The 26,422-nt window shown below is 32.9% G+C and overlaps 1 protein-coding gene across 1 annotated transcript in view; it reads left to right on the top strand.

The window, feature by feature from the left end:
- The window catches only part of LOC129227963 (uncharacterized), a 147,642-nt gene that overhangs the window by 103,700 nt on the left and 17,520 nt on the right, over nucleotides 1-26,422 (top strand). Inside the window, exons 31-38 of the mRNA XM_054862588.1 lie at nucleotides 1,452-1,705; nucleotides 4,837-5,061; nucleotides 16,048-16,149; nucleotides 17,394-17,509; nucleotides 18,766-18,931; nucleotides 22,133-22,411; nucleotides 22,596-22,722; nucleotides 24,087-24,406. Of these exons, the coding sequence (XP_054718563.1) occupies nucleotides 1,452-1,705; nucleotides 4,837-5,061; nucleotides 16,048-16,149; nucleotides 17,394-17,509; nucleotides 18,766-18,931; nucleotides 22,133-22,411; nucleotides 22,596-22,722; nucleotides 24,087-24,406 (1,589 nt within the window). The remainder of the gene's footprint in view (nucleotides 1-1,451; nucleotides 1,706-4,836; nucleotides 5,062-16,047; nucleotides 16,150-17,393; nucleotides 17,510-18,765; nucleotides 18,932-22,132; nucleotides 22,412-22,595; nucleotides 22,723-24,086; nucleotides 24,407-26,422) is intronic.

Raw genomic sequence — 26,422 nt, 5'->3', positions numbered from 1 at the left:
ACTCCTAGATTGTTAACTTTTTTTTGTCATAAATGAAAATGAGGTTCCTTCAAGTAAAAGCAAATTACTAAGGGTTCCATGGCCTAAAAACTTTGGCAACCGCTGCTCTAGATTGACGTTAGTATAATGGTTCTAATAGCTAGCAGAACAGAAAATATTTTATTTCAACAAAACAGTAAATAATTTTGATGAAATAAATAATTTTACTAATTAATATTTAAATCTGAAGAAAATATTTCTTACTTTTGCCTTTATTGATTTGAGTAAAACAAAAATATGGTCTTCTTTATAGTATTTAAACGCACAATAATTTTTACAGCTCTTGGCTGCCCTAACAATGTACTCCTTCCAGAACTTTCTGTCAACTGTGAGATTTTGCTAATTTTTAATGTTTAATATTTAAATATTTTTTAATATCCTCCAACCATCCAGTTGGTGGTCTTCTTTTCGCCCGGAAGCCCTCTGATTTTTTAACTACCCTGACCTTTTTGACATTTCATTAGTGTCTCCTGAGTCCCTCTTTCTACAATACTACTATCTTAGCTTCACCGAGGGATAACATTGTTAATGAATTGCAATATAAAACTACATAGTTAATTTCAATGACATTAAAACACTATTCTGGGAGAATTAAGGGCGGTACCTGCAGAAATGAATTTTTGAAATGTTTGAAGAAATGCATTTGGATTCCTTATTCTAACAATAGAGAAATGTTGGAATTTGACTTATCTTTTTGTGCTTTGTCTTTAGTGCAAATCAAATAAGCATGGTTGTAAAATAAAGCTGAAGTACAATAGAGGGGAAAAAAAAATTAATTTCAATTTTGACATCTTGAATTCAAATTATGTTTTTCGCAATCACGAGTGTGTGTATGTAGGCATGTGTGTTTGTGTGTGGGGAGTATGTGTGTTTGTGTGTAGGGGGTATGTGTATGTGTGTAGGCATGTGTGTTTGTGTCTGTGTGCTGGCATAAGTGTGTGGTTAGTTGTGTATATGAATGTGTGTGGGGGGGGGGTATGTGTATGTGTGTGTAGGCATATGTGTTTGTGTCTGTGTGCAGGCATGAAGGTGTGGGTAGTTATGTGTATGTGTGTGTATGTGTTTGTGTGTGTGTGTGCGTGCATGTGTGTAGTTGTGTATGTATGCGCGTGTGTGTAGGACATGGATGCAACCTGGAGACGGCTTTCGCTATAGGAGCAGCATCATGAGGACCCGGTCGACGGTGATGCTGCAGAGGGTGGCGGTGGGAAAATAAAATCAAAGGACATCAAAACAGTCAAATGAGAACAATAAGCAATCGTGATTGCTCAAAAAGCTGAAAAATGAAACATTTGGAGATGCTGTCCTTTACTTTCCAGCGGCAGTTTGTAATTAACAGCTCAAAGTTGAGTTTAACATAAGTAATTATGCATGTTTTACCGCCTGTTGTTTTAACCCTCTTTAAATTTCAGGAACCTATGATCTCTTTCTGCCAAACGAGATTATTCAGAACCGTACTGGATTTTTTTACTTGGGCATAATAGAAGCTAACAACACCGCCTTGAATACTTCAATTCCTGATGAAATGCTGTTTGACAGCTCATTTAATTTCACTCATGGGGAGGCAGTTCGAGATTTCTCCACCAATTACTCTGTGAGAATCTATACATCTGGCTGCTATTTCTATAATTATGACCTCAGAATCTGGTCTGGAGCTGGATGTTATGTGAGTTTACCTGATCTTTGATTTCTTAAGGGCTTTTTTAAAAAAATTTCAGGCTATCTAGTTTTGCATTCTTCTGCTTGCAGTATCGTTTCACAATGTAAACTATTCTATGTTTTTACGTCTAAGCTTAAAATGTTAATATTTGTAGTACTATGTATTAGTAATACAGACAAACCCTGTTATAGCGAACCTTGGATATAACGATCCCTCGGTTGTAGCGAACCTTTTAGTTGGTCCCAACTGAAAACCTATGTTCTTAATCTCCATAAACCCATGTTCTTAATTTTCAAACGCTTGTAACGAACTTTAAACGCTGTAGAATTGGCTATAGTGATCCAAAAATTTTTATAATTTTCAGTTTTTCATAGCACTTGTCGCATTTCTGTTCCTTACCAATCTTTTTCATAGGCAAACACCATCTTCTGTATCAATTTTCCTTTTTTCATCAGATTACAACGATCCAAACCACACTCCATTCTTATTGTTCCTCTGATAATATTGTGTTGTGAACATCCTCTGACCACAGCTAAATTAGTAAAGCAAAAAAAAAAAAAAATCTGTAGGGGATTAAGTTAAATTTATTCTGAAATTGGAAAGCAGCGTGTCTATTCTCAATTTACAAGGAATTTTTCCTTCCTGAATTTACTATGGTTACTATCTGGCAGAATGGAATTCTCAGTGTTTTGAGCAAATTTTTGCGACAGAAACTATATAAACAAGTTGAAGATTTGTTTGCAATAGTTGACAGAAAAATCAACAAAACGTAAATAAAAGCTTGCAAACAAAAATAACATTTTCCGTCCCGTATTATGGATCAATGAAAATATAACTTTTCAATAGTTTGTAAATTACTGAATACAATAGTTAATATACTAATATTAAGCTTAATATTATACTTTTCACGGAGATGTTATAAGAACATTCATCTAAGAAATATCTTATCAAAAGTGGTCTTATTTTTGAAAAATCGGATGTAGTGAATCCTTGGTTATAGCGATTTCCCAAATTAGTCCGCTGAGGGTTCGTTATAGCACAGCAGGGTTTGAGTGTACAGTCAAATCCCATTTTGGCTAAGTCCAAGTGACCAGCAAAATCAATTCATTGTTACAAAATTTCGTTATACCTGTATTAGAAATGTTAAGGTTATCCCTTTGTACGTTGAGTGTAGAGTTACTAATATCTTCGCTGAAATGGAACTTGACTGTATAACTAGTAAGTAGTAATAATATTTTTTGGTGATATGATTAGTAAGTAGCAGCAATATCAATACATTAATCATAGTAATTATTTCCTCAAATGGACCATTTTTTAAACAAATTCAATAGCCATGAAACAACTGACAGAATTGTGGAGTTCAACTGTGAGGTTAAATTTATTATTGAAGGAAAACACTGCATAATACTTTTTAATAGAAGTATTGTTTTGATTAAGTGTATGTGTGTATGTACAGGTAGTTATCAAAATAATGGAAACACTTGAGATTTATAAAGAATTCTTTATTTGTATGGTGTAGGACCACCTTTGGCGTGTAATACAGCTTGGATCCACCAATAAATCGATTCATACAAGAGTTGAATAATGTTCAGCAGAATTTGTACCATTCTTCATGGAGATATTGTGAAAGCTTAGGGAGAGACGCTGGTGGAGGATATAGATTCCGTATCGATTGCTCAAAAATAGACCATAACGGTTCAATTATAATAAGTTCAGGCGACAGTGCTGGCAAAGGAAGATGTTTAACTTCCCCCTCATGTTCATCAAACCGTGATTGGTCAAGTCAATTGCATAGATAGGTGCAGTATCATCTTGGAAAATTCCATATCCTCCAGGAAACAAAGTTTGCATCATAGGTTGGATCTGGTTAGCTAAAATGTTTCTATACTTCTCCCCAGTGATCCTTCCTTTTATAGTTACGACAGGTCCAGCAAAAACCCACGACTTGACAGTCCATATCATAACAGATCCTCCTCCATGCTTGACAGTTGGAAGGAGAGAATCATGATCATAAGCTTTTGCTGGTATCCTACAAATGTGTACTTGTCCTGTAGTAGGAAAAAGTGTCAAAGACAATTTGTCAGACCATATTACTCTCTTTCACTCATTAATCAATCAGGATTTTTGAGTGTGGCACCACTATAGACGACGGTTAGCATTAACATTTGTGACAAAGGTTTTGGGAATCGCTATTCTTTCGTACATGCTCTGTTTATAAAGGTGCCTTCTACCCGTAATCACTCACCCTGGTGAATCCAGATGGTGATTGAGTTCTGTGGTCACTTTTGCTGCTGTTGTGCGCTTTTTGGACCTTACAATCCGCTTCAATACCCGCAGACTTCTTTCGCTGAGCTTCTCTTTCCGCCTACTATTTTGCTTAGCCGAACTTGTCTAACTGCGCTATGTGAATGCTGTCATGACTTTAGATACTGTGCCTCTAGAAACGCCAAAAAGCAAGATGTTTCAGTTACACTTGCACCAGCTAGACGCGCTCTAACAATTTGGTATCTTTTAAAATTTTAGAGGTCCAACATTTCAAACGCTTGAAAAAAATCCAAGACTTCTAGAACTTCAATTAAGCCACCACATACTACTAGAATATATACATTGCTCTTAATAAAAAAATCAGACCCCTAGTTTTATTCTTTATTGCTTACGAAGTGCATTGAAAAATGTCACTTTTATTCACAGGTGTTTCCATTATTTTGATAACTATGTGTCTGTTCTAATGCTATTTCAGTTGTCTCCTAAAGCATCTTTTCATAATGTATGTGTACAATCAGACCTGAACACTACTTGCATAAGTGAAGCTAATATTTTCAACCGCAGTGTCATAGATGTGTTAGTGAGTTATGTGACTGGAGTTCTTTTGCAACTTTTCAAAGCAATGTTAACTTCTACTGAAAAAAGTGATTGCTGAAACATAGTTTAAATGAAATAATTATGCATTTTAAACTTAAAATATGTTAATGATTTTGGACTGATTTCTACAGCTTGATTTCAAAAGAAAAAAGAAAGAGAAAGAAAAAAAGGGGGACAGTGGGGGTACCATTCATTATATTCAAAAGGTACTTTTTAAAAAATGCATAGGAGTTTATTATTTTTATATTTCCTGATGCATGTTTTTCTATTTTTAGGTTGAAAATGCAACAGCAAAACTGACGCAATGTAAATGTAATCACTTGACATCATTTGGTGGTGGATTTTTTGTGGCTCCTAACACTGTGGATTTCAGCTATGTATTTGCAAATGCTGGCTTTGCAGATAATGTTACTATTTACATGACAATCATCAATATTATGTTAATATACTTAGGACTACTGGCTTGGGCTAGACGTCAAGACATCAAAGATAAGGAAAAAGTAAGGTCTTCTTCTCATTCAGTTTTTGATTTCATTTCTTGTAAATTAATTTGTTTTAGTTTTGTTCTTAAACAACTATTACATATCGTCTCCTCAGAGCAACAGTAGGATATCTTAGGGTTATTCCTTCGATTAGATGCTCTGAGACCAGGAGCAGATTTATAGTATATTCAAGGGGATGGCGATTGAAAACCGTAAAAGCCATCCCCCAGACCCATCACGTAGGGGGGAGGTCACGGAGTTATTTGCCCCCCCCCCCTAGAGCTTTGAAAAATTAATATTTTTACATAAGTGAGCGTGGTTCTTGCTATGCAAAATAGGTTGTTTTTTTTTAACGTGAACATTTTTTCGGACATGAGGCTTGTTGGAGTGAGGCCTATTTTCTGGTTTTATGCCGAAAATAAGTGAAAACATTGTAGAACGAGCCCTATGGAAAAAAAAGTAGGTTTTGATGATTTTTCAAATATTTAAGGAGAAATACCCTCATAAGTCTTCCAACTTGCTCCAAATGTTCAAGCTTTTGAACTTTACACCTCTCTAGTCCCTTAGAAGAGTGTTAATGGCCAATATGACGAAACCCCTTCACTCAAAACAAAAATAATGGCTATAAAACTGTCAAAAACTGAAAAAAATTGGCGGCAATTTCCAAAAAGCGGGACGTATAGGGAGTAAATGGCAGTTGTATTTGGATTCAAGTGGTCATTTTACACAACAATCAGTAAGAATTATGTGAGAAGCGTTTTTTTCCTTTTTTGCTAGGCAGTGTTATTAAAGTTTAAAAAAAGGGGGGACAGGCAAGCTTTGGTTAAAATTAAAAAGTGGGTAACGCCGTTCATCCTTGATTACTTTACTGTCTAAAACTAAGTTAAAGCAAATTTATAGAATTTATTGATTGAAATAATAGCAATTGCAAGCAATTTCTTCAATTTCATATTATTGTTTTTAGAAAATGAAGGTTACAGAGGAGGCGGTCGCCCCCACCGCTCCCCTAGTAAATCCGCCACTGTCTGAGACGACAATATGTAACTTATAAAAGGAGCTTTTAAAAAAAGTTGTTTTGTTGAGAAACTGAGACTAACTATGTTAGACTTAGAATAATGACAGCAGAATTAGATTTCTATTATGAACTAAACCATAAACAGACCCCGAAGAGTTCCTATTTTTCCTACTTTTTAGAGCTCTCTCCTTATTTTCCTATTTTTTCCTTTTTTTCCCTATTTTTTCTTTCTTTAGTATAGCACTTCTAATTGTGCATTGATTCTTATTTTTACAATGCCACATCGATAATTTTCTGCATGTTTCAATTTTGGAAAGCAAAAGAAACAAGCGGATCCTGAGCTTTTCATTGACCCACTACAGTAAGTTCTGGAAGGAACGCCGCGCCGCAGCGTTTGCGTGTTTAAAGTTAAATTTTCGTAAGTGAGTTTTTTTGCCGTTGAGGCGTTTATGATTGACTTTTCCTTTTGTCTCCCCGACTTCAGTCCTACTATTTTAACGAAACAATAAAGAAATAGATACTGGCACATTCTGTTGCAACTATATATTATTTACCCGTCACTTAGAAGTTTTAATTAAAGTAAACGGCCGACTTCAAAAAGTGCGAAAAAATTTCCTTTTCGCCGATTTTTTGTATAGTTGATTGTTGGCCTAGCGCCCCTTATATAATAATTAACGAATTCATCTCACCACTTATCCCACCATAATATCAGTCACTTGCCTAATCATTGAGAAATTTTCAACGATGTTTTTCTTTCTTCTAATGCGGACGCCTGATGACGTATCTCGCACGTGCAGTCGCCGATCTATGACATCACGACCTTCACGTAATCGGTGATGCATCGTAACAGATCGGCACGTGCCTGATGCTCATTGGCCAGGTGCTATGCTGGCGTGTATCAGGTGATTTGGCGTCCGCATGCAAATGAGTTAACTTACGATAAAAGGAAATGTTTCGAGTAGAAAGGAGACTTCTTCGGTGTTTTCTCTCTGGCAGGTTGACTCGAGCTCCCGTTTGCTTTTATGCAACGATGCGGGTTCTTTTTAAATAGATATATAATAGATTGATAAAGCTCAGCTCTAGTTCGCGTTGTTTCAAATGTTTTTAATTTTATTTAACTAACTTCACTAAATTACCAAATAAATTTGGTTTTTATTTTTAAGTTGTCTTCAACTATTTTTTTAATCATGCATTTCTAGTCATACATTTAATTAGGTTATTGCATTTAGAGATTATTAGTCTTGAGCATTCTCTTGCTCATTAAAAGGTTATGGGCAACCTGGACTCTGTTTTCGATGGCCTATATTTTCAGTAGGACTGGAGATGGAAATGATGTTTTTGACGTCTGTGATAATTTTCGATGGGGGGGCCGTATAGAAGATTTTTTTTCGACAAGAGCATACTGATGATAAATATTAGATTATTTGTGCTCATTGATATTGTCTTCCGACTTTCTGTCGAAATAATGGCGAATCCCCAGATAACTATTGAGAAATTAAATGGCACAAATTATGTGTCATGGGCAGCAGATATGAAATTTGTCCTGATGGAGAAAAACGCCTGGGACATTGTAACTGGTAAGGAAACAGTGCCAGTAGTCTCTAAAGATTCAGGATTTACTGAGAGAGACGTTCGTGAGTTTTTGGCCAGAGAACGAGCGGCATTATCTTTAATATATTTGTTTGTAGACAACGAATTCAAAAGAATAATAGAGCATTGTGAGTCGCCAGAAAAATCGTGGGAATGTCTAAAAGCACACTTTTATCCTGATAACAGGTGTGTGCATATGAGAACTTTTACTGAGTTAACAAACTGTCGAATTGAGCAAGGCGAATCCATAAATCTCTTCGCATCAAGAATTCGTCGAATTTATGACAGGATAAAGGGAATCGACAAGAATTTTTCGGAGTCATACTTAAATTTTCAAGTTTTGAGATATCTTCCATCGGAATATGACAGCATTTGCCAATCAATTTTGAGAAAGAAACCCGAGGATTTTTCTTTTGATACGATAGTACAGGACTTAATTTCTGAAGAGAGCAGATTAAAGCTGAAGGACGAGGATAATATTAGCGCCAACTACGTTGCTCCAAAAGAAAAAAGATCGTGTTATAATTGCGGACGTACAGGCCACATCCGCAAAGATTGTAGTTTTCCAGAGAGGAACCGCGGAGGAAGTCCATCCACAAGCTCCAAGAAGTCAAGTTATGGCCAGAGGAGGTCAAGAGGAAGAAACAGGAACCAGTTCACCAGAAGAGGCAGCTCCTCATCGCCGAAAAAGTGTGAGTACCCTTCCAAAACATTTTTTATTTCGGAAGCGAACTTTAACGAGATAGACTGTAATCCTTCATCATGGGCATTTGATTCGGCGGCCAGCCATCACTTTGCAAATAATAAGAACTTTTTCCATAAATATGAACCTGTAAATGATCGAAAGATGGCCGTAGCAGTCCAAAATCATGTTTTTCCAATTGAGGGGGTTGGAGAGATAAAGTTGAAGTTCGGTCCTAAGACCATTAATTTAGTAAATGTGATGTATTCGCCGCATTTGCGAAGAAATTTACTGTCTGGTCCCAGATTTGACCAAGCGGGAGCATGTTTTAAAGGGGGAAAAGGTTTGGTAACTGTATCAGATAATGGCGAAATAATTTTTAAAGCTAAACTATCTAATGGCATTTATTTTGTTAACCCAAAGGTAATTTCAGAAAATGTACATAAAAATGTTAATTATGAAGCTAGTAGTACTGAAAGCTTAGAATTATGGCACAAAAGATTTGCTCATGTAAATGTCGATAATATAAAGAAAACTGCTGAATATAAATGTACTAGGGGTCTACCAGTTTTTAAAAATGATAAAGTAAATTGTGAAGATTGTAAATTAGGAAAGTTCAGACGCGTATCTTTCAAACCAATGGACGAAATTAGATCAAAGAAACCTTTAGAATTAATTTATAGTGACATTTGGGGGCCATCGAGTATTGAAGGTAGAAGAGGTGAACGATACTTTCTTTCAGTTGTTGACGATTATTCCCGTAGAACGTCATTGTACCCATTGAAAAATAAAAATCAGGCAGCAGAAATTCTCATTAATCATATTAAAAGGGCAGAGAGATTTCTGGGAACAAAGCTGAAAGCAATAAGAACTGACAATGGAGGGGAATTTTCAAATGCAATTTTAAGTAAATTTTGTCAAAATGAAGGGATTAAACATGAATTCACTAATAGTTATACCCCTGAGCAAAACGGGGCGGCTGAAGTATTTAACAGAACTGTGGCAGATGGTACTAGGGTAATTTTAGAAGAGAGTGGTATAGGTAAAAACTTTTGGCCTGAAGCCATGTTGTATTTCACGTACACCTGGAACCGTGTGTGTCATAGAGATCAAAAACTAACTCCTTTCGAGCTATATGGGGGAAAATCACCCTCAATCAGACATTTGAAACCATTTGGATGCGTAGCCTACGTTGGTGTGCCGAAGCAACGTCGGCAAAAGCTTGATCTTAAAGCCCAAAAAGGGATTTTAATTGGGTATGCATTTCGGACAAAAGGGTATCGAATCTGGATTCCAGAAAATGATAAAATTATAGAGACCATAAATGTCAGATTTAATGAGGGAAAATTTTTCAAAGACGAATTTGAGTCTAAACGCAGTGGAGTCGTGATGGGCACCATAGAATGGTTAAATGTACCAAAATCAGATGAAGATGAAATTCCTGATGAGGAAATCTTAAAAATTCCCGAACTACCACCAGTTCATTCAGAAACAGAAGAATCAGATCGGGGGGAAACTGAATCATCAGATGATGAAAGTGATAAATGTTTAAAATTAGCAAAATGGGAAAGAAAAGTCGTACCAAGACCCGATGGGTCTCGTAACGATATCTATTATTTTGAAAAGGGAAGCAACAAACGATTGAGATCAATTTATGATGTAAAGAAATATTGCAGAAAAAATAATATTGTTTATCAGCCAGATATATTTTGCTTTAAAGGTAAAAATACTACTGAAGGAGAGATTGATAACTCTGTAAACAGTAATGTAATTAATGAATTTTCTCAAGCATGACTAGGACATCAAATCATTATTCCTAACACTTACAAACAAGCCCTTAAATCGCGGGAAAAAGACAATTGGATAAGTTCAATGCGGGAAGAATTAAAAGTGATGCAAGATCGCAAAGTGTGGAATCTTGTCAAATTACCGCCTGATTCTACTCCAATTGGTTCTCGCTGGGTTTTTACAGTCAAAAGAAATGAAAATGGGGAAATTTTGAGATACAAAAGTCGCCTAGTAGCTTTAGGGAGTTCTCAATTGAAATATGAGAGTTATGATCTTACGTACTCGCCAGTTGTAAATTTCAGCATTATAAGATTTTTCTTTTCTCTTTTGGTGGTAAAATTAAACTGGGTAAACATCCAATGTGATGTGAAAAATGCTTACCTTTATGCACCTATTTCAGAACCAATTTATATGAAACAACCACCTGGTTTTGTAGAAAAGGGGATGGAAAATTTATATTGTAAACTAAATAAAGCAATTTATGGACTCCACCAAAGTGGACGATTGTGGTTTTACGAAATAGAAGAAAAATTGATTTCAATAGGTTTTTGTAAATTTGAATGGTGTAACTGTGTCTATATTTATAAATCTTCTGTAATTTTACTTTTGTATGTAGATGACATTGTTTTATTTGGAAAGAGTCAAAATGATATACAAACTGTTTTAGATTTGTTACAAAAATACTTTGATCTAAAAATTTTAGGTAAAACTAAAAAATTATTAGGCGTAGAATTTGAGGAGGATTTGAATTGTGTTTCATTAAGTCAAATTGGCTATATTGAAGAAATTTATGAACGTTTTGAGAAATTCAATATCCCTATCTCCTCATTGCCGATAAGTAAAGGTATTATATACACTAAACTAGATTGTCCAAATAACGATCAAGATGTACAAGATATGTCAAAAATACCGTACAGGAATTTGTTAGGTTGTCTTTCGTTTCTAGCAAACAGAACAAGACCAGACATTAGTTACGCTACAAATATTTTTAGCCAATTCCAAAATAACCCCGGTATAAAGCATTGGGATGGTTTATTAAAATTATTAGGCTATGTTTCTAAAACTAGAAATTACAAACTTAAATTACAATGCAATGAAATTCAAGTTGTAACATATTCTGATGCAGATTTCGCCTCTAACAGAGACGATAGAACTTCACTCGGAGGTCAGATTGTTTTCATTAACAAATCGCCGATTTCATGGCGAACATTTAAACAAAAGTGCATTAGTGTATCAACGATGGAATCAGAGTTTATTGCAATGACAGAGGCCGGCAAAGAACTTCTTTGGTTTGATAGAATCATTGATGAATGTGTTAATAAGGGGGTAATTAACAAGGAACACAAAATTAAATCTGTATTAAAAGTTGATAATCAAGCTACAATAGATTTTGTGAGATCACCGATCGAAAATTATAGGACAAAACATATTGATGTAAAGCTTTTTTATATACGCGATTTAATTTATAAAGATATATTTGATGTTGAATTTGTTAGAAGTAAAAATAACATGTCTGATGTATTTACTAAGCCTTTGTCTCGATCTGAACTAATAAAGTTCAATGAAAAGGTTTTTGTAATGTAATTGCTTTTGTGATATTTTTAGTAATTTAATTTTTTTGAAAATTTAGTAATGTGGGAAAAGTAAACTATTTTAACTATTGGGAACAGGTTAAAGTTATATATTTTTTGCGTTTTACAGTTTATATTTGTACTGTTCAAATGTGTTTATACCAAGTATTTGTATACTCGCAAAGGTTTTTCAATTTTTGCAGATTGAATGTGTTTATATGACATTGGACTGATTTTTTTTTCGAACTTGTTACTGACTTGGAAAATGGAACAGTTTGAACGGACTGGAATCGGATTGAGTGATATTTTGTTATAAAAGAATTTGCTTGTTGTTGTATTTAACTAATCTACTAATCATGTTTATATTTATTCAAAATCTTTTTGTAAAACTAGAGCTGGTATTGAGATTTGTTAGGAAATGAATTATCTTTAAATGTATAAGAAAATAATGTTCATAAGATGGTGAGAGGGGGGGCATTGTTGGCCTAGCGCCCCTTATATAATAATTAACGAATTCATCTCACCACTTATCCCACCATAATATCAGTCACTTGCCTAATCATTGAGAAATTTTCAACGATGTTTTTCTTTCTTCTAATGCGGACGCCTGATGACGTATCTCGCACGTGCAGTCGCCGATCTATGACATCACGACCTTCACGTAATCGGTGATGCATCGTAACAGATCGGCACGTGCCTGATGCTCATTGGCCAGGTGCTATGCTGGCGTGTATCAGGTGATTTGGCGTCCGCATGCAAATGAGTTAACTTACGATAAAAGGAAATGTTTCGAGTAGAAAGGAGACTTCTTCGGTGTTTTCTCTCTGGCAGGTTGACTCGAGCTCCCGTTTGCTTTTATGCAACGATGCGGGTTCTTTTTAAATAGATATATAATAGATTGATAAAGCTCAGCTCTAGTTCGCGTTGTTTCAAATGTTTTTAATTTTATTTAACTAACTTCACTAAATTACCAAATAAATTTGGTTTTTATTTTTAAGTTGTCTTCAACTATTTTTTTAATCATGCATTTCTAGTCATACATTTAATTAGGTTATTGCATTTAGAGATTATTAGTCTTGAGCATTCTCTTGCTCATTATTGATTACAAGTGAAATGGAGCTTTATTTAAACAGAAAAGAAATGTAAAACTTTCAGAGGAACGTAAGGAAGCAAAAAATGAAAAACCTGTACACTGTACATGTTTTATTGATGTTAGTACAAAATAAAAGCTACAGATAACAGAAATTCGCAAAAACAAACCACTTCAAAAATAATCGAGGAAACTAACTTTTTTTCATACATAAACATGATTATTGTTCATTCTAAATCGCAAACATGATTATAAAATTTATAACGTTTCATTTTTTCCCTTGCAAAAACTATTTGCAAAAAAAAAGAGAACAAAAAAAAAAGCCACTGCAAAACCTAGATGGGCAAAACGTTCCCGATTTTTGAAGAAAAATCGGAAGTCAATTTAAATGCGAGATTCCGTTTTTATTTTTTTTACTTTTTAAAAGTTGGGGGATAGAGCCACAAGCAAATATTTACTGATTTTTTTTTTTGGATGGGTATTTTCTACTCCGATATATCATCAATATCGAGGTGTTGTATGTGCTGATGGGTTTATGGCAATGCGGCATTCTGCACATTTTCTTTAAAAAAAATTTTGACAAACTCTTACTCTTTTCTGGGTGCGGCAATTATACCGATGCTGCGTATCTACTGTAAGTTATTGTACTCAGGGCGCCTTATCAAGGGGGGGGGGAGAAAGAAATATATGCAGGCATTTGATACCAGGTGCTCCCCCCTCACTCTCAATTTCGTAAACAATTTCCGATTGAATATTTTTGTTGTATGGTGAGGGTTGAGAGAAACTACATCCCTTCCCTTTTATGCACAGAGAAACATTAGTAACTGACCTTTGTCTTTGATAAAAATGTTATGTTTACCATCATGTTTTTTTCCGTGACTAAAATTTTGGAACAAGAAGGGGGTTAAAAATCATCAAACCAATAAAACAATATTTGTTTTTATTGCTTGATTAAAATTAAAACTGGCCAATCATTTTGATTTTTCCCTGTGGGTGGCTAGCGAAGGATGTATACTGTGAATGCAAGTGTTATCTGAAAACAACAAAAACCGCACAAACTCGTGTATAGTTAAGCATTAATTTTCCAAAGCCAGGGAGGGAAGAAATTGACCCCCATAAATGACGTGCCTGAAACAAAAATTTATGTTGAATGCTAAAAATACATACCATAATACAAACCCTTCAGTTTACTTATTTCGTTATTTATTTAGTTTTATTATTTTGTTATAAATTTTATGTCCCATATTTAAGAACAAATTTATTTTAGTTCTGCACTTTCAGTCTATTTCCTTTTTTTTTTTCAAATTCAAACATCTGCCCCTGCTTATGCAAAAATGCATGTCAGCTGCTGATTATTTTTAACTAAAACTAATTTAATATTTGCTTTGCTTTTTGTATCATACTTTATGACAACAGGAGCTGAAAGTGTTAGTATTTTCGAATGATAAATGGATGCTCTCGAAGGAATTTTCTTCGTTTTTGACAAAACAAATCTTTTGGTTTTATTGTTCCAAAATATAAATTTTATTATTATTTATTTGTTTATTTATTTTTTGCGATTGCTATATTGCATTTTATTTTTTAACTATTAAAAATTTTATTACTGTATTGTTGAATGGTGTTCCTTTGTTTGGAATTTTTTTTTTTTTCATATTTTCGTAATTAATATCTTTGTTTCCACCAGTTTATTTTTCATACTGGTGATTGTCAGCTTGTTTCTTTCGTTTTGTTTTTGCGGCTCGGTCTTACATTAAATTCCTTTGATACTTCAAAAGTACTGTTGGTTTATTTTTGGGACAGTTTTAAATCAAAAATACTATTATTATTTAATTTTACATTAGAAATAAAATTTATGCTAAATTTGTTTCCTCTTGACGTGTGTGTAGTCCTATCTCTTCCTATTTTTTCCTACTTTTTAAAGTGATTTTTTTCCTACTTTTTTACTTTTTGATTCCTTATTTCCTACTTTTTCCATCCAAAAAATCACTTCGGGGTCTGCATAAACCATTAGATCAAATGCCTTTATAGTTAAGTTTGTCCCTTAAAGAAGAGAAGAATAGTGTTGTTTAAGGTATTTTTACATTCACCAGGAGTGCAAGAGAAACTTTACAAACAGGTTCAGAATTATTAAACGCAGATAATCCTTGTTATGAGCTATCATCTTTAAAGTTGCATAATTGAAAAAAAAAAGATTGCATTAGACTTGATGGGCGAAGAACTTAATTACTGCCCCCTCCCCCCTCCACATATTGTTGCAAAAGATAGTTTAATTTTAGTTATTTTAAATAATAAACATGCCATCTTTAAAGAATTAGTTATTTTAGTTGATTAGGAAAATTAATGGTTTTTTTTTAAACACACGTAATTTAAGGCTTTTTAGCTTTTTTTTTTCTTTTGAAGATTGGAAACTGAGACCGATGCAACAATTTCAATATTTATATCAAGAAACAGAGTTTCAATGGCAAAATCTGTTAAATAAATCCTTTTATTTAAATTAGTTCCTATTTAGTGTATGTTACATTTATTTTACGCAAGACAAAATGATTGAGAATGAAATATAATAATATGTAATTATGACAACGCTTTTAGAAAACTATGATAAAAGTACACTTTTAAATTGCATTGTAGTTTCTGCTTAAATTTATTGCTATAAGCTCAAAAAGCCAAAGTCTTCACAAAGTAATCCTCCCTAATACAGACCTCCTCATATATATAATAGCCAATGATCGAGTAACGCTTCTGGCGTCATCAGCAATGAAACTCGCACCATGGCATGATAATTTGATAATATGTATTGGTAATGTTTAAAATGCAGGGAAAGGCTCTATTGTGACAAGGCTAAACTGGGTCCGGTAACTTAACTGTTTTACTGGTAAGACTGTCATTTCAGGGGAATGAAGAAAGGAAAAAGTGGTCAACAATGAATGCTATCTACTGGAGTTTAGGGTTAATCCCCTGGAGTTAGGGTTAAAATTTCAGCTATCAAAATATCACCAAACAGGCAATTGCTTGGTTCAAATGTAGAAGCAATTTTCACCCGTCATCTCTTGACGGGCAATTTTCTAGTGTCTCAATAATGGACAAACCTTCCAGTTCATGACTGTCCGCTATTAGGAGATGCTACTGTATCATCATTTGTATATTATACTTTGAGACGTAGTTAAGAAAGTTTAACACTTTGTCTCTGGAGCTTTTCATATTTTTCTCGATGATTTAGTCATAAAAATAAACCTAGCTTAAAAATGTGTTTTGCATGGTTTCTTCATAGCTTGGAGCAACACCATTACCAGACAATGATCCTGAAGATAAGTACATTTATGAAATGATAGTATTTACTGGGAACAAGGATGCAGCTGCCACAGATTCAAAAGTAATTTCTGTTGATATTATGAGCATTGTGATTTTACTATAGTACAAAGCAAAATATCTTAAACTCTAAACTTAAAATATTATTGTGTGTATGATGAAATTGTTCTCTTTTTACTGTATGCATGTCACATCTGATGCACAGAAAAACAAATTTTAAATAATGAAATGAAATAATACTCTTGTTCCAACAGATTATGTATCTCTGTTATGGAAACCAAACTTGTCATATTCGCAAAATGTGTTTATATTTTCATATTTATTTCTTCTCCTTTCCTTTCCTTTATATTTAATGGTTAGATGAAATTTTCAATTCATATTTACAAAGCGAACTTTTTAGCCAAAATTGCAACTAAGTGATCTTTTATTTCTGACAATATCTTTTGAAATGTGCTAATCAAAGATCATCTCTTGTTTTGAACATGGATTGAAATTTTTAATGTATTTTTCCCCCTTTTTTGTATTTAAACTGTTAGAAAAAAAAAATTTCTTGATACAAAGACAAATATAGATAAAAATTAAAATGATGTAGTGCAATTATTGAAATTGGAAAATGTCTCTTGTTTTGAGCATCTATTAATTGGCTGTTTATGCGTTGATATACATTTATTCTTGCAATACTTGATATTTTGACAACTTTCTTTACTTATACTGAACATTTATTTAAAATTTATTGTTGTGAGTGGCAATAAACTAGTTTTACAGCAAACAGTGAAACTGTTGCAAAAATTACGTAAAGAAATAGGGTGTTGCAGTTTACAGGAGCAAAATGTATCAAAAGTAAATAAAGAATTTAAAGATATAACAAGAAAAATTGATGGTGTTTCAATAGTCAGAAAGGAATACAAATTAAAACACATGGAAAATTCTAAGCTTAAATTTTCTAATCTTTCAAGCATTTTTAAAAAGGAACACAAATCATGTTGAAAAATTCTTGGCATATGTTTTTAAAAAATCCATTTTACACCTAAAATTATCTCCATGATTGTTACTTAACAGTTTATGCAACCTAATTCTTTGGAAGCTAGGGACGAAAATGCACTAGCACTACGTCCATTATTAGCTTAACTTTGCTAAAATTTAAAAAAAATAAATGAAATGCCTTATTTTTGTTTAGTTTTAATTTTTTTAAAAAATGAAGAGTTTAACTTTTGTGAAAGCAAAATCATTTTGTTGTATTTATTTATTAATCTTTTTAAGAATAATTTTTTTAAAGTTATTAAATTGTCTTTTTTTATGAATTAATAGGTTCAGTTCATTTTGTCTGGAGATGATGATGAAACAGTTGTAAGAACATTAGAGGATCCTAAAAGAAAATTATTTAGGCGTAATGCTGCAGATACCTTTGTTATGACAACACCAAGGTAGGTTTTTTTTTTAGTTCATTCCTTTGTTCTTTCTCATTTAGTAGTATTTCATATTGTTTCTTGATTAATTTAAAATTTTATTTAAAAAAATTAATTCCTTTATTTCAGACAAAGCAACTGATGTAATATTTTCAAAGGTTAATGCGATTTAATTTCTAATTTATGTAATGGTCTATGGTGCAAAGGAACTGAAAAGTCATTGAGAATCACTTTAACCAAGAAGTGTAAAAATTCTTAGAAGTACTTAAAAAGCATAATTGGTTTGAACATAGTGACTTAAAAAAAAAAAAAAAAAGCTTATAATTATAAAGGAGAATTATGCCTTTAAAGAAAAGTACTTAATTTATATGGGTTAACTTATCTGACTGTCATACTTTGATGCTGATTTTATAACTAAAAACTGTCACAGTAATGATTTTTAAATTATAGAGTAGATGGTATAAAAACTTTAAAATATCATAAAGTTTATAGTCATTTTTAAGAAATTCAAATTTATTATAGCTATTTGATCTAGAGTCCCTAAGTTTTAAAGTTCTGTTAAGTGATCATAACAGGAATGAATGTAATGTAACCTAGTAAACCATTTAAAATCATTTCTAATTCAATAAAAACTACAATGAAAATGTTTTATATTCTATTATTTGTTTTAAAAGCAATGAACCATTTCAGTTATTCCCCCCACCCTTTGCTTCTTTGTGTATTCTAGAATATGAATTACAATAATTTGCCAAAAAAGTTGATGATAATGAAAGTGAAAACTGAATCACTATTTACTTGTCATTACATTTTTTTTTTTTTTGAATAAACTTATTTATATGAAAATCTAAGTTAAATGTTTTAAATTAGGCAAATACAAGATTCCCCCCCCCCCAAAAAAAAATACAGAAACTAGAATGCTGATTAAGATTGAATTTTGGGGTCCAACTTTAAACCTAATTTAATTGCCTTTTTTTTTCTTTTTCTTTTTTTTTTTTTTTGAACATTCACTTATTTAGGTTTAATTTTGTAAAAGCTTTGAAATTCTTGAGTTTAAAATGGATTTTTTTTTTTTTTCTTTTTCTTTTTTTTTTTTTTTTTGTTACAAATATTTTGAAAAAGAATATTTTTGTTTGCAGAGGTTCAGAAAAAGTGTATGCGTACTTTATTACCAGTCACATTACATGCAACAAAATAAAAAGAAAGATATAATATTCTGTGTAACTGAGCACAAGGAGTGTTTTTCTCATTTTTAATATTCATCTGCATCTTCACAGGCCACTTGGGAGACTAAATTACCTTCGCATTTGGCACGATAACAGTGGTAAAGGGAAGTTTAAATCATGGTTACTAAATTTTGTTGTTATACGAGATGTTCAAACTGGAGCACGCTACGAGTTTGTTTGTAATCGCTGGCTTGCTGTAGAAAAAGAAGATGGTTTGGTAAGAGTGTTTCTTCGTTTTTTTAAATTTGCTCATTAATTATTTACTTAATTAAATATTTTGAATATTTAGATTACCTTCAACTGGGACAACTTAACGAAGTGAAACATTTTTACTGTCTTCAAAGATGATGATTTTTGGAATTTTACTAATTTCCAAAACCAGCCAATAAGTACGGTAGTTCCTTTGTGCAATGAATACACTGGGATTTAGTAAAGTGCAAAATATTTTCAAAAGCAAGCAAAATTGTCCTGGTTGAAGGTATTACTTAAATTTGAGTCATGTTGTCTTGCCTTTTGTGTCATGTGTTTCATGGAATATTTAGTTATCTATGTATTGTTATGAAATTTTAATCTATTTTAATATAGAGCAAATTGTTATAGACATGTTTGTGACAAAAGTTTTGGTAGCAAGAAATAAATGCACAAAAAGGATGTCAATAAAAGTTTTGAAATGTTTTGCACCATTTCAGTTTAATGAAATACAGTATATGAATTCTCAGTTTATGTAAACCCCACTCAAAGAAAAGTCGGTGTTCACTCCCATTTTAAAACCAATTTACCGATCTATTTCAAATTTTGAACACACATTCTGCATATAAAAAACCTCCACCCTACGTTGAGTTTGAGTTGTTTTTCTTTTAAGGCGTTTTTTATTAACAAAATAGCGGAATTTTTCGTGAAAAATATCACTTTTAACTTCAAATGACCGCCAAAAATTTTAAAGTCAAACAGAAAAAGATCCGAGAACGTAGGGAGGAGGATTAATTAATACTTTCACTAAATTCAAATAGAATTTGATTTCAGATAAATGTCAGCTGAGATACAGTGAACACCACAAATCATCTTTCTCCAAAGGTGCTCTGGGAAAAGCTCCATCACCGCCCTGTCTGTTAATATTTGTTGATCAAAAATTCATAGAATGTTCTTAAAATTATGCATAATAATGCACAAAAGGTTTTAATAAATTTATTCAGACCATTTTCTAAAAACAAATTCGTAAAAAAGGTGATTTTTTTGACGCTGAAAGCATAGGCGGATTTAGGCCGAAATATTTGGGGGTGCAAAAATAACAGGGATCTGGGGAGGGGGGGTATTCCCGGAATAACAAGGCAGTGGCGAAATCAGAAAATAATTTTAGGGCGGGACACACTTTTAAGTCTAAAAAATTCGATGTAAACCATATTTAGTAAGATTAGGGGATGGGCAATTATTAACATTTCAAACTGCAGAAAAAGTCTCAAACGAAAGTCGATATTAGAAGCAATGGGTGAATCCAGCTACTGGTTTGCAATGGGATTCACGCCCCAGAAAAAAATTGAAATAGTACTTTTGAAAACGCAGTTTTACAGTTCTTGCTGATATTTTAAGGGCAAGAAAGGTACGTGTGGCTCCAAGGTTATTTTTAGAAATTTTAGTCTTATAAATGTGATTATAGTCCATATTTATAGTTTGGGTTAGGAATGAGATTCATAGACTGTCTCCAATCGATTTTTTGAAAAGCAGATAGAAATACGTACCCCTCCCCTCCCCCACGTTACCTCTTTAATTTTTCATAATTGAAGTTCTAAAAATACTACGAAGGACAATTTTTGATGCTGTTACCGGACGGGGTGTTCTGGAGCTCTCCTGTGGAAAATTTTCGAAATTGAAGTCCTAAAAATGAAGTTCTTCAGCAATACTCCATCGTATTTAAAAAAAAGGATTCTCCCACTTAAATATTTCGAAACAGTAGTTTTCAAACTCAAAATATTAACACTCTTTGATGATATTAGAAAAAGGGGGTCGGAGGCCCTTGTTCGAATATTTTCCAAAATTAAAGTCTTAAACACATGAGTGTAAGACCATATTTGGTAACGTTAGGGACACTGCAGTTTTTCAAAACTGAAACTCCAAAAAGGCAATTTTATTGTATTTTCGATGTGTTTAGGTGATTAGAAGATCTTCCTTGGAAATTTTGCAAAAGTAAAACCCAATAAACGAAATTTGAGGTACTCTGTAATAACTTTGGCTGGAGAAGAAAAGTTTTGAGGACTAATAGAAAAAATGAAAACGAAATAGAAAAAAATGAAAAAAAAGGGGGGAGGGGGGGAGATATGAAAGAAAGAGGATTGTGCGAGGAGGGGGGAGGAGGCACACAATTCGCCGCCAATTATCTGAAGCTGTTGAAAAATTTAAATGTCAATATTTCTTTTTGAAAGAGAAATTAAGATTTTTTCCCCAACATTCTTTTTTTTCATAAAATAACTGCGTTTTCCTAAAATGAGATCATTTCTTCTCTTCAATAATAAAGAATATTTTTTGAAAAACATCTACTCAGCATTTTGTGGGGAGGGTCACCAGTCTTCTGCCCCCCTCCCCCCTGGATGCACCACTGCAGCAAAATGTCCGGGAGTCCTCCTTCAAAATTTTTTGAAAATTTACCTTAAAAATTTTGGTTTTCGGTTGATTTCGGTGTAGATTTTATTGCTAAAGTTTCTTGCAACAGCCATGTTTTTTTTTTTTTTTTTGGGACTTTTTTAGCCATTGTTGTTTTAAAATAGAAGAATTGGTATTGATATACGAATAAATACCAAATTACAGAACATGCAATTATTCTATACGATAACACAAAACTGAACAATAAATTGTTTGAGAAGTTTCTTTATTTGCATGAAATTTATTAGTTTTTTCCCAAATGGATAAAATTACTTCAATTCTTAATATGACCTCAGTTATGTTTTTCTTGCACTAGCGATGTGTGGTGATACACTGGATTCAAGTAAATTTACTAGTATAACAGCTATGAATCCCCCCCCTCCTCCCCAACTGCGTTTCTGAGTGAAATATAATAAACTAATTTTTTTCAAAACCTAACCAAAAATTTTGGGGGTGCGGCGCACCCCCTGGCACCCTCGTAAATCCGCCTGTGGCTGAAAGCCTTTTCTCCCCCTCCCCCCTTAATCCATGAAAGATTTGGAAATTTCAGCCCTGAGTATTAATACCCACTGCTAAATAAAAAGATATTTCAGGGGTTTTGTTTCATTAGTATATACCATTTCCATACGATTCAAGCTTAAAAGTTTCCATTATAAAGGTTAATGTTCTCTTGTCAGTATTATATTGATTGCAATTGACAAAGGGTATCCAATATTTCAGTTGAGAAAAAAATTGAATTTACCATTAAAAATTTCAGTGATTACATTTTCTTTTTCTGTTTTAGATTGATAGGTTGCTTCCAGTTGCTGGGAAAGGAGAAGCCACTGAATTTAATCATTTATTCCAACAAAAGACACAGAAAAATCTATCCGATGGTCACCTCTGGTTTTCGATATTTATGCGCCCTCCCAAGAGTCGATTCACGAGGGCCCAAAGAGTAACTTGTTGTTTTGCAATGTTGTTTTTGTCCATGCTAGTGAATGCTATGTGGTATGGTAGGGTACCATCCAAACCATCAGGATCAGCGTTTAGCCTTGGTCCATTGTCTCTAAGCCCTGAACAGGCAAGTACTTCTCATACTAAATGTAGTACATTTTTGCCCAATGTCAAAAAAAAAAAAAAAAGAAAAAGAAAAGAAGAAAAAAGATTGTTTTTTTGTGTGAACAATATTTTCACTTTTATATCACTTTCTTTTTGCGCAAGAATGGATAATGCAAATTGCAATGTTTTTTTATTTCTGATTTTAGATTGGTGTTGGAGTGATGGCTAACTTTATAGTATTTCCACCTACTTTCTTGATGATCACTCTCTTCAGAAAAACCCGCCTACGTACATTGAGACCATCACATGTTACTGAAGCTATCAAAAAGCAGCGTAAGTTGCGGAATATTACTTAAGTCCTTTAATTGATCAATATAATTCAGGAAAATTTCAAAGGTTCCAGGAAGCTCAGAGCAATGGATTTTTTTTTTTTTTGTGCGTAATTACTTATGTTGAATAAATTGTTTTCTTAACTTTTTATTTATGGATTTTCAAAAAAGTTTCTGTTTGTCTTGGCTTTGCATCGTATATTTTCTTCATTTACAGCCAGCTTCCAAATTGAAATGTGTCTGTGCTGCCTTCATACAATTGAATGAAGCATGTAGAGCTTGACTTGAAAGTCTTGCTAGCTTCAAATTCATTTACAAAATTAAAAAACTCATGGACTAGAAATTCTTTTAGTACGTAAAGATTAAAAAAACCTTTGTTGCAAACAAATCATTTTATGTAATAATAAATGTTCATAATATTTTGTGGATAATTTCCATAAATATACTATGGACACTTAACTGAATTAAATTTACTTTTTTTTCTCAGTTTAGTTGCATTGACTTTCATATTAGAATTGTTGTCTTCAAAAACAAAACTTATCAAGTAATGACTAATTAAATAATTTTTACTCAATTAACATCTGTAAAATCCATTTTATTGTTTGTTGCATAGTTTTTGTTTGATGCAACTAGTTGTAAGATTATTTCCAAAAGCTGTTATAACAAATTAATGAAATAACAAGAACATGAAATAGTTCAGTTACATATACCTAATATTATCTGGATGTAAAAAGAGCAAACAAAAGTATGTTGCTGAGCTTTGCAAAGGTATTTTATTATATAACAGCAATAGTTATTCAGAACATCTAATAGAACTTCCTATTTTTCTACTTACAAACTTGCATTTGGATATTCTTATGCCAGAGCAAACTAACTTTAACTACTTTAACATGTTGCAGATATTGCTTTCTGTCTCAAATTAATTACATATAAACATGTCAAGTATTCTGCCGTGCTAAGCGCAAAAGTTGTAGCTGCAGCTGAGTTCAAAATGAGAAATTGACGTTTAAAGTTGTGCGGCTTCGTGTATTTGATTCAGATGGAATTTTTTTAGAATTTTTTTAAAAATATTTCCCATTGGCATATGACTACAAAACATTGTATTTAGGTGAAGTATGTGACAAAGAACATACTGGTGATTCTAACTCAGTTTTGATAAAAAGTGCAGATACGACTTTTGTGCCTAGCATGGCAGTATTACCTAGTACTGCTTTCCTAGTTTATAAAATACAAATATGTTTTATGTGTCTTTTTTGATCAAACTTTGTCTCATCAAAAAATATATTATGGATGATAATTCACTCCGGCATAAGACCGTCCATTTTATATATACCAATTAATAGAATCTACTTTTTAATTTCTATACAGAAGCGTCAAAGAAAAAACTATCTACATTTTCACGCCCTGGTTCTGCTGCATCCGGTACAACACTAATATTGGATGACATTTCTCAAGATGATGAATCACGTCGGGAGAATCGCTTTGTCAAGCAAAAGAAGAAGAAGAAGTTCTTGTTTCCATGGTGGTGTCGCATCATTGCATGGTTATTGGCAGTTTCAAGTATTGTTGTATCTTGCTTCTTCCTGTGGGCCTATGGTGTGCAGTTTGGAGATGAAAAAACGAAGAAATGGATTACATCCCTCCTGGTCTCATTCTTTAGCTCTATTCTAGTTACTCAACCAATTAAGGTAAAATACTGAATTTAATGCTCTAACAATCTTAGTAGCTCTTATATAAATAATTCCTCTGCAGACATGCCAACTTTCTTGCTGTAATCTTCAATCTCTCGCCTCATGCCACCAGAGATATTTCTCCTGATTTTTGAGGCATAAAAAATTGCTGCACTTTGGCTGTCAAGAGTACAGTCAAAAGGTTTTTAGTTTTACATTTATTGTGGTAGTGAAAATTTTGAAAACTAATGATTGTTGAGGAAAGAAAAGGAGTCTAATTTTTGTACACCTAAAAATTTGGACAATATGCAGGGCATGTCGCCACATTGAGATTTGGAATCTCTTTCTGCCGCAAGAAATGCCGATTGTAGAATGAAAATTAAATGTCTTTCATAGTTATTGAGTGTCCGATTAACAGTCCATTAAGTTTGTGCTGGAAACTGGATATTTAAAATATTAATTTGTGTTTACCCTGCATATTTTATTGAAATATCAGAAAATCGACCATCAAGGTATGACGGGTGAAAATTGCTTCTATATTTGAACGAAGCCATTGCCTATTTGGTGATATTTTGATACTTGAAATCGTAACCCCAACTCTAGTGGATTAACCCTAACATCCAGTAGGTAACGTTCATTGTTGACCATTTTTTCGTTTCTTTATTCCCCTGAAATGACACAGTCTTACCAATGAAACTGTGAAGTTACCGGATCGAGTTCAGCCTTGTCACAATAAAGCCTTTCCCTGCATGTTAAACATTACCAAAACATATTATCAAATTATCATGCCGTGGCACGAGCTTCATTGTTGAAACTGACGGGTTACTCAATCATTGGCTATTACATATATGAGAGTACTTTGTTTGCTAATTAAAGATTTCTAAAGAAAAAAATTACCATTAAAATTTTAAAATTAATCTTTAGAAATTTGACTAAGTTGACTAACTTACTGACTAACATCTTGAAATCCCTAACAATTAATATATGTTTGAAAAATGCGTATGTAGTACTCTAGCAACTTTAAACCAGTATTAAAATTTATGTCAGTTTTGTTTTCAAGAGGTTGTTGCTAGCTGCTATTTTACAACTTGTATTTTTCTTTTAGAAATTGTGTTTCCCCTGACTATGTATAAATACTAATTACATTTGACCAAATTTCTTTATTTGAATGGCATTTAAAGTTTTCCTCTACAGTTGGTTATTAAACCGAAGAAATAATGCGATGAATAATCGTGAAAAAAATGGCATCAATCAGTATTTATTTTTAATTCTTAAAATATTTTTTAAAAATTGTTAGCTTAAAAATATAATGTTATATTTTGTGGATTTGTTTTTCTATACTCAAAGCCTAAGAACATTAAAACTGTAAATTTGTACTATCATTTGTCTGGTTCCAGGTATGAAAATTGCTCCTGCTTTTTCATTTTATTTCTTGTTGCTTTCCTGTTTTGTAAGAGTGGCAAGTCTGCATTTGTATTTGAAACATGTTTGTAAATGAAACAATGTTCAAAAGCATATTGTTCTAACTTTTATAAAAAAAATTAAACCGAAAATGAAGTTTTTACTTTGTCCCTTCGACTTTGGTTACTGGTATTTAATGGGTGCTACTCTATATGATAGTATACCTTATAACATAAGATGTCGTCAAATTCTGTGTGGTTGCTAAGATATGGTAACAATAGAACTGGAGAAGCTTTGGGATGTGTGAAAGAAATTAAATTTTTGAGAAATTTTTATTGAAGTTACTCCAAGTCAAGGGCGTATATAAGGGAGGGGCTGAGGGAGCCCGGGCCTCCTCCAAAATCTGAGAAAAAAAATCCAAAAATGAAGGTAGTTATTTTTGGTTTTAGTTGCTCACAAATAATTTCCAAACTTTTAGCTACAAAAAAATAAATAAATAAATAAATTAAAAATATAATAATAATAATGAATAAATAAATAAATATGTAGTGATAATAATAATTACTATACGTTAGATCAGAGATTTCCGAACTAGGTGCCGCAGGAAGAGGTGAGGGGTGCCGCGAAGTGCCT

The sequence above is a fragment of the Uloborus diversus genome, chromosome 8, assembly GCF_026930045.1.
Source record: "Uloborus diversus isolate 005 chromosome 8, Udiv.v.3.1, whole genome shotgun sequence".
Classification (NCBI taxonomy): domain Eukaryota; kingdom Metazoa; phylum Arthropoda; class Arachnida; order Araneae; family Uloboridae; genus Uloborus; species Uloborus diversus.
Note: the sequence above shows the minus strand (reverse complement) of the source record. Positions and strands in the feature narration are given on the sequence as shown.